At 31.2% G+C, this 6,797-nt stretch overlaps 1 protein-coding gene across 1 annotated transcript; it reads left to right on the forward strand.

The window, feature by feature from the left end:
* Positions 1–236: 236 nt before the first annotated feature.
* Positions 237–726, forward strand: LOC111634193 (myb-like protein D; the record flags this gene model as incomplete). The annotated part of the gene is made up of 1 exon (XM_023378908.1): positions 237–726. A coding segment is annotated over exon 1 (490 nt), but the record flags the coding sequence as incomplete, so codon positions are not given.
* Positions 727–6,797: the final 6,071 nt, after the last annotated feature.

Consider the following 6,797-nt stretch of genomic DNA (forward strand, 5'->3'; position numbering starts at 1 on the left):
TAATAAACAAAATAACAAAAACGATACAATTTACAACAGAAACAGAAATTAATCAAGAGATAAATTACTTAGATATTACAATAATAAGAAAAAAGAATGAATTCAAATTTAAGACTTTCAAAAAGTCAAGTTCAATGCAAACAACAGTAAAATATAACTGAAATATACCACTATATATAAAGCAAAATATATTTTCTATGGAATATAATAAGATAAAAAATAGAACTAGTAAATGTATGGACATAGATAATGATATTAAAAGTTTAAAGAAAAAATTCTTGTTAAATGGATACCCCAACAGGTTACTTACAAACTGGGAAGAAAAAATCAACAACGTAAATAATAAAAAGAATCCTGAAAAGAATGAAATAGATAATGGAAAGATTTCAAATGAAAATAAAATGAAATATATTCCATTTCCTTATATTAAAGGTTTATATGAAAAAATTAATAAAGAAATAAGACATACTAATGTAAAACTTGCCCCGAAATATAAAAATTTTCTTGCCAGATTAAATAATAATAATACAACTAGGTCAACAGGAAGACAACAAGTGAAAGATACAGAAAACGTAGTATACCAAATTCCATGTACATGTGAAAATAAAAAATATGACATAGGAGAAACAAAGAGAAAAATGGAAGTTAGACTAAAAGAACACGTAGCAGATCTAAAACATAATAGAAATAATTCAGCCTTTCTCGAACATTGCACGTTGAATAACTGTAATATTGACCAAAATAATGTAAAAATCCTACATAAAGAAAAAGAAACTTATCACAGAAAATTTAAAGAGAGTATAGAAATTATAAAAAATAGACATTGTATAAATAAAAACTTAAGTTTAAAAATTAACGATAATTGGCTAAAAATACTGTAAAAGAATTTGGAAAGAAAAATTATTTGAAAAAAGGAGAATTTTTGGAAAATAAAAAAAAGGAAAAAAATTCAAAATACTTTTAGAGTGGTATTTAAAAGAAATACGAAACATAATTAAATTTTGCCTACCAGAAACCATATTGTTATGTAAATCATCATAGAATGGAAACACCTCTAGAATCGAGGAGTTGAAAGAACGGAATTAAGAAAGTGAGGTCTAGTTACTTAGGTAAAGATTATTAATAATAATACATAAAGATAGAGAGTTGATAAAAATGAAAAGTTTAATAATATAAAATTGATATGAATTAGTATCGATATAAATATTAAAGAAGAAAAAATGTGCTAGAAGCTCATTAGAGGTCTTTCCAGATACTTAAGAAAACCTAAGTAAACAAGTATGTAAGGATAAATTTGGAATGTAGTCTAATACTCAGGTTCAACTAAAAACTAGGTTCTTCTGGGGAATCTTTATACGAAAATTTTTCAGAAGAAAGTATGGTGATACAAACAACCGTGAAAAAATAGAGCAATTAAAATCTGCGAAATGTGGCAAATTTGTTTAGGTAAGAATTATTTACCTTTATGTTATAATAGTAAACTATTAATAGAAAGAAAGCTTAATATTAATTGTACATAAAATAGTATTAATATTTCAACACTAACGAATGAGATACAAAGAGGATACGGATAGAGGAATTATAAGGAACATACGGAAAAAGAAGAACTCTGCCACATGTCCATTGTAATCCTTTATGACACCTCAAGAACTCTACTGTGACTAAGTATGTAAGAAAAAATTCTGTATATTGTTAATACCTACATGTTGAGTACACTAATTGTGTTGTTTTTATGGTCTTCAAAGTATAGTGGAGTTTAAATAAGACAGTCTGTGTCTGAAGCGTGAAGAAATGAGACTAAATCTCCAACCTGGTATCTGAAATAATCAAGTATATAGAGTATCATTCCCGTTCGGGAAAAAAAATACATCCAGAGAAGGAATTTATTTAAAAAATGGTATGTTATGTCTTACTTGTATATACCAACGAAATATACTTTTATTTTTGTTGTTTTTTAATTCATATGTCGGGTTATATGTATATAATTAGTTTTTATATGTTTTAGTTGACAGAGGAGGGGCAAAAACGGAGCCCGAAACGTGTGTAGAAACGCGTCTCAACAAAAAGCTGGAATAAATGAATGAGTTATGCCATGTGTTGATTACTGTGCTACATTGCAGTTTTTAAACAGATCAACAAAAGCTGGAATAAATGAATGAGTTATGCCATGTGTTGATTATTGTGCTACATTGCAGTTTTTTAAACCTTTTTCTATTATCAAAATCATATCATAATCACTCAACAACTGTAATTCTACACCAGTCACCCTCAACATTGCTTCCCATGATAATCCAGTTGCTGAGAATACCATGCTGCGTCCAATTTATGTTTTCATACATACATCTGTAAAATTCTCAAAGATGTCTCCTAGTATCAAAACATCTGTTTTAACATATAAATCAGAATATCTATATATATTAAATTGCTTGGCCTGACTGACTGACTAACTGACTCTCTGATTCATCATTGCCCAGAGCAAACCGCTGGACCTAAAGAGCAGAAATTTGGTACACAGTTAGGGTTCGTCATGAAAACGCACACTAAGAAGGGATTTTTCGAAATTCCCAAGTGGGGGGAAAGAGGGAGAGCATTAAGGCTTAGTCGGAAGAACGGCTTCTACTGTACTATTTTAGATGCGATATTTTGTTTTTATGTGCGTTTTAGTAGGGTAAGTCATGGCAATGCACGCTAAGAAGGGATTTTTAGAAATTCCCCCACGGGGGGTGAGGGAGAGCATTAAGGCATAATCAGAAGAACGGCTTCTACTGTACTATTTTAGATGCGATTTTTTGTTTTTATTTGCGTTTTAGTAGGGTAAGTCATGGCAAATAACACTAATAAGGGATTTTTCTAAATTTCCCCGCGGGGGGAAAGGGAGAGGATTAAGGTTTAACCATAAGAACGGCTTTTACTGTACTATTTTAGATGCGATTTTTTGTTTTCAACTACATTTAGTCTTTATTGAGTACTTAGGTGTATTAAATTGATAACATTTCAGACATTGTTATAAATATTTTTATCCATTTCGATTTTAAAAATGTTCGAACCGTTTTAAATTCGAATTTGTTATTTCGTATTCGTATTGTATGCGTTTTAGTAGGGTATGCCATGAGAATGGACACTAAGAAGGGATTTTTCTAAATTCTCCCGCGGGGGGAGAGGGAGAGGATTAAGCTTAACCGGAAGAATGGCTTCTACTGTACTATTTTAGATGCGATTTTTTGTTTTCAACTACATTTAGTCTTTATTGAGTACTTAGGTGTATTAAATTGATAACATTTCAGACATTGTTATAAATATTTTTATCTGTTTCGATTTTAAAGATGTTTGAACCGTTTTAAATTCGAATTTGTTATTGCACATTGGTTCGATTATAGAACGATTGTAAACGCTCCAGAAAATTGATCAAATTGAAAATAGTTTGTTTGATTCTCGGCAATTCTCTTCAGCGGTAGATGTTATATAGATCTAACAATTAGTATGGTTATTGAAATATTGAATGTAAATGGGGTTTGCTTGCAAAACCTCTGCAGACGAAGTCGCGGGTAACAGCTAGTTCATTTATATTTTTAATCTTAAATGCTTCCCATACATTTTCTGCATGTTCATAATCTTTATCCGTTATACCACATTCATGTAATATACTATAGAACTCTTATTTTGGACTTTTTAGAACTTTTATCCATTTTGCATTTCTCCCAAGAATCCATATAATCATAAGGAAAAACATTTTTCTTATAACTAAATCTAATAGGTGATTAGGAAAAAACATAGATGTTTCTCTAAACTGATCATTTTTCAAATTACTGGAAAGATTATCAATACTACTTGCCATAAATTTAAATGAATCTATAATCTTAAGTTTCATATCTCCAATTTTTTTAGTAAATGACATACAAGTTCTGTTCAAAAAGTATCGTATCTTTGGTCAATAAAAATAAATGTATTGACTTTGATATACAAAACCCTAATCCTCTTAAAAGTATTCTCCTTGGTAATGTATACACTTCTTTCAGCGTTCCTGCCATTGCTGGAAACACTGCTGGAACGCATCTTTTGGAATGGCCATCAGCCGCTTCGTTGGATTTTGCACGATGTCTTCTCTTGACTAAATTCGATGACTTTTTTTCGTGGAATTTTCAGCTTGGGAAATAACCAAAGGTCACACGAAGCCAGGTGGGGAGAGTACGAAGTGTGACGAACCACAGGAGTGTTATGTTTGGCGACGAAAGCCTGAATCAGATGCGCAGAATGGGCGGATGCGTTATCACGATGGCGCTGCCAAGTTTTGATCGACCACAGATCCGGTCGTTTGCGTCGCACAGCATCGAAAAGACGACGAAGGACCTCCTGCTAGTACTCCTTTGCGATGGTTTTGCCTTGTGGTGCGTACTCACGATACAGCACCCCACGAGAGTCGAAAAAACTGTGAACGTGACCTTTGATATTGCTGCGGACCTGCCGCGCTTTTTCTGGCCTCGAGAATTGTCCCCGAAAGCCTGCTGAATCTTGCGAATGGTTTACGCTAGGGTATCGCCAAGGTTTTCGGCAAAATTTGATGTAATATCGCTGCTCACGTTGTTCAATCATTTTGCAGCTAAGTGGAGTCTGACGAGAGCGCACTACATGACCTCACTCATAGGCCGATTGCCAACGACTGACGCTTCCTGCAGGCGGGAAAAAATTCAGGGTTGTGCATGACTGTCCCCTCCACAACTCCACCGAAGAAGGCTTGTCGCGCATTATTGGTTTACGCGGAAAAAAAAGGTTCGATACTTTTTGAACAGACCTTGTATATCTCTCCTTATTGTTTGGTATCAAACTAATTGGCTCTGTATCATATCCAAGTTCTTTGTCAAATAAATGGGCATCATATTCAGTTAGATTATGAATGAATACTGGTATAAATTTAGGGTTTCGATATTTTAAATTACATGCATTATGAGCTGGTCCTCTGTATTTACCTGTCAAATGATCATAGTCTGCAACTTTATTTCATTTTTCCATTCCTTGTATTATCTGAGTATATATCTCCCCACCACATATATGGCAGTATATGTGGTGGGGAGATATTTTTAAAATGTTCTTCATCTTCTGCAGTCATATTTATTGGTTTAATATCACAATATATTTTTTCAATTTTTTCAACTTCCTTTTTTAACATCTCTATAAACTTTTTTACTGCATCAGACACTCTGTATACAACTGGTTCCTTATAATTTCCAAGAACATACTTTATGTAATAAGAAAAACTCATTGGTTCATGATGCTGATATTTCATTGTAAAATACTCAGATGGATCTGGTTGACATGACTTTATTTTCTGAGTTAGACATTCAAAATCAGCATATATCACAAATGGAATCCTCAATGATTTTTTAAAGTTTTCAAAGCAAATACTTCCTTCAATCATTTCAATCTTTCTCATTTTTTTTCTTTACAATTAGTTTCATAATTTGTTAATTGTTCTACTAAATCGTAGTATGTTAGGCATCTTTCACAAATATAAATCTTTTTTTATGCTTCGTGATTTGTGATCTAACTAATCTAGATAAATTCTTTATTAAACGGTAATGTGATTTTTCTTCATTTTTTTAAATATAACAAATTTACATGCTTATCCATTTTATTTTTTGTTATTCTTAGAGAATATATTTTATACTGCTTTTCTTCTTTCTTTTCAGTTTTTAGAGATTTCCAACTAAAAGAATAAACATTCACTGATATATTAAATTTTTTTTCACATTTACCTATATCTTGTAAAGCAATAGGTGATTCGATTTCTTTTAGTTTTTCTTTAATTTTATTAATGTTGCAATTACTAACTCGATCAGGATTGTGATTGTTTCTACCTACTAGATTTAAATATACAGCGATGCAAGAAGCAAAACATTCTTGATCTTTATTCTTAATATTTAATACAGCTTTCTTTTCTTTGATTTTTTGGCAATTCAATGTAGGTTTAATCCACAAAATGAAACATATTTATTAATTCTACACTATAAATTATATATTTCTATTAAAGCCCATCCAGATCCTCTTGCTTCAAAGTCACCCATCTCCCCTATTAGTTTATCAATTACTCCATCATAGAAAGTATTTAAATCCGTTGTAAGTAAAATAATCTTATTCTCTGTTTACATGAAAAGCTCATGTTCTCATTTTGTCTTTCATACTCACAGAAAAATTTGAAATTTATTTTCAGATTCCTTTTCTTCTGTATCTCTTCTATATTTCTAATAAATATCTCTCTCACATGTTCTAAAAATGCTCTTGGTATGATATGATTAGACATATACTGAGTCGAATATGTTTTTAGTCTTGATTTGAATGCTGTCTCAATCTCTTGGATAGCTTCACCATTATATAAGGCATTCTTATGTTATCTTTTTTCAATGTAGAGATTCTCTTAGGTTGGTTTATAGTAATGAATACAGATATCACATTTTATTTCCTTTTTCTTTTCTTGGTTTAATATAATATCTTCATGAAAGTTAAATATATTACTAAAATTATATCTCTCTATAAAATCAATTAAGTCTGCTTTCCTTAATCTTGAATAACCTCTAAGATTATTTCTCTACAAAATTTACGCAGCTGTTGAATGGTTTCTCTTTGTGCTCTCCTTCTACAATTTATAATAAAGTCAATTAGCTCTGCTTTCCTTAATCTCGAATAACCTCTTAGATTATTTTCTCTACAATGTTGACACAATTCACGAAGAGTTCCTGATTGCAATATTTGCTCCATTTAATAGGAAAAGAAACATTCAATAATTTTTCGTTTTCAAACACACC

This window comes from Centruroides sculpturatus, unplaced genomic scaffold (genome assembly GCF_000671375.1).
Source record: "Centruroides sculpturatus isolate CEXI.00-Female unplaced genomic scaffold, Cexi_2.0 scaffold925, whole genome shotgun sequence".
Lineage (NCBI taxonomy): Eukaryota > Metazoa > Arthropoda > Arachnida > Scorpiones > Buthidae > Centruroides > Centruroides sculpturatus.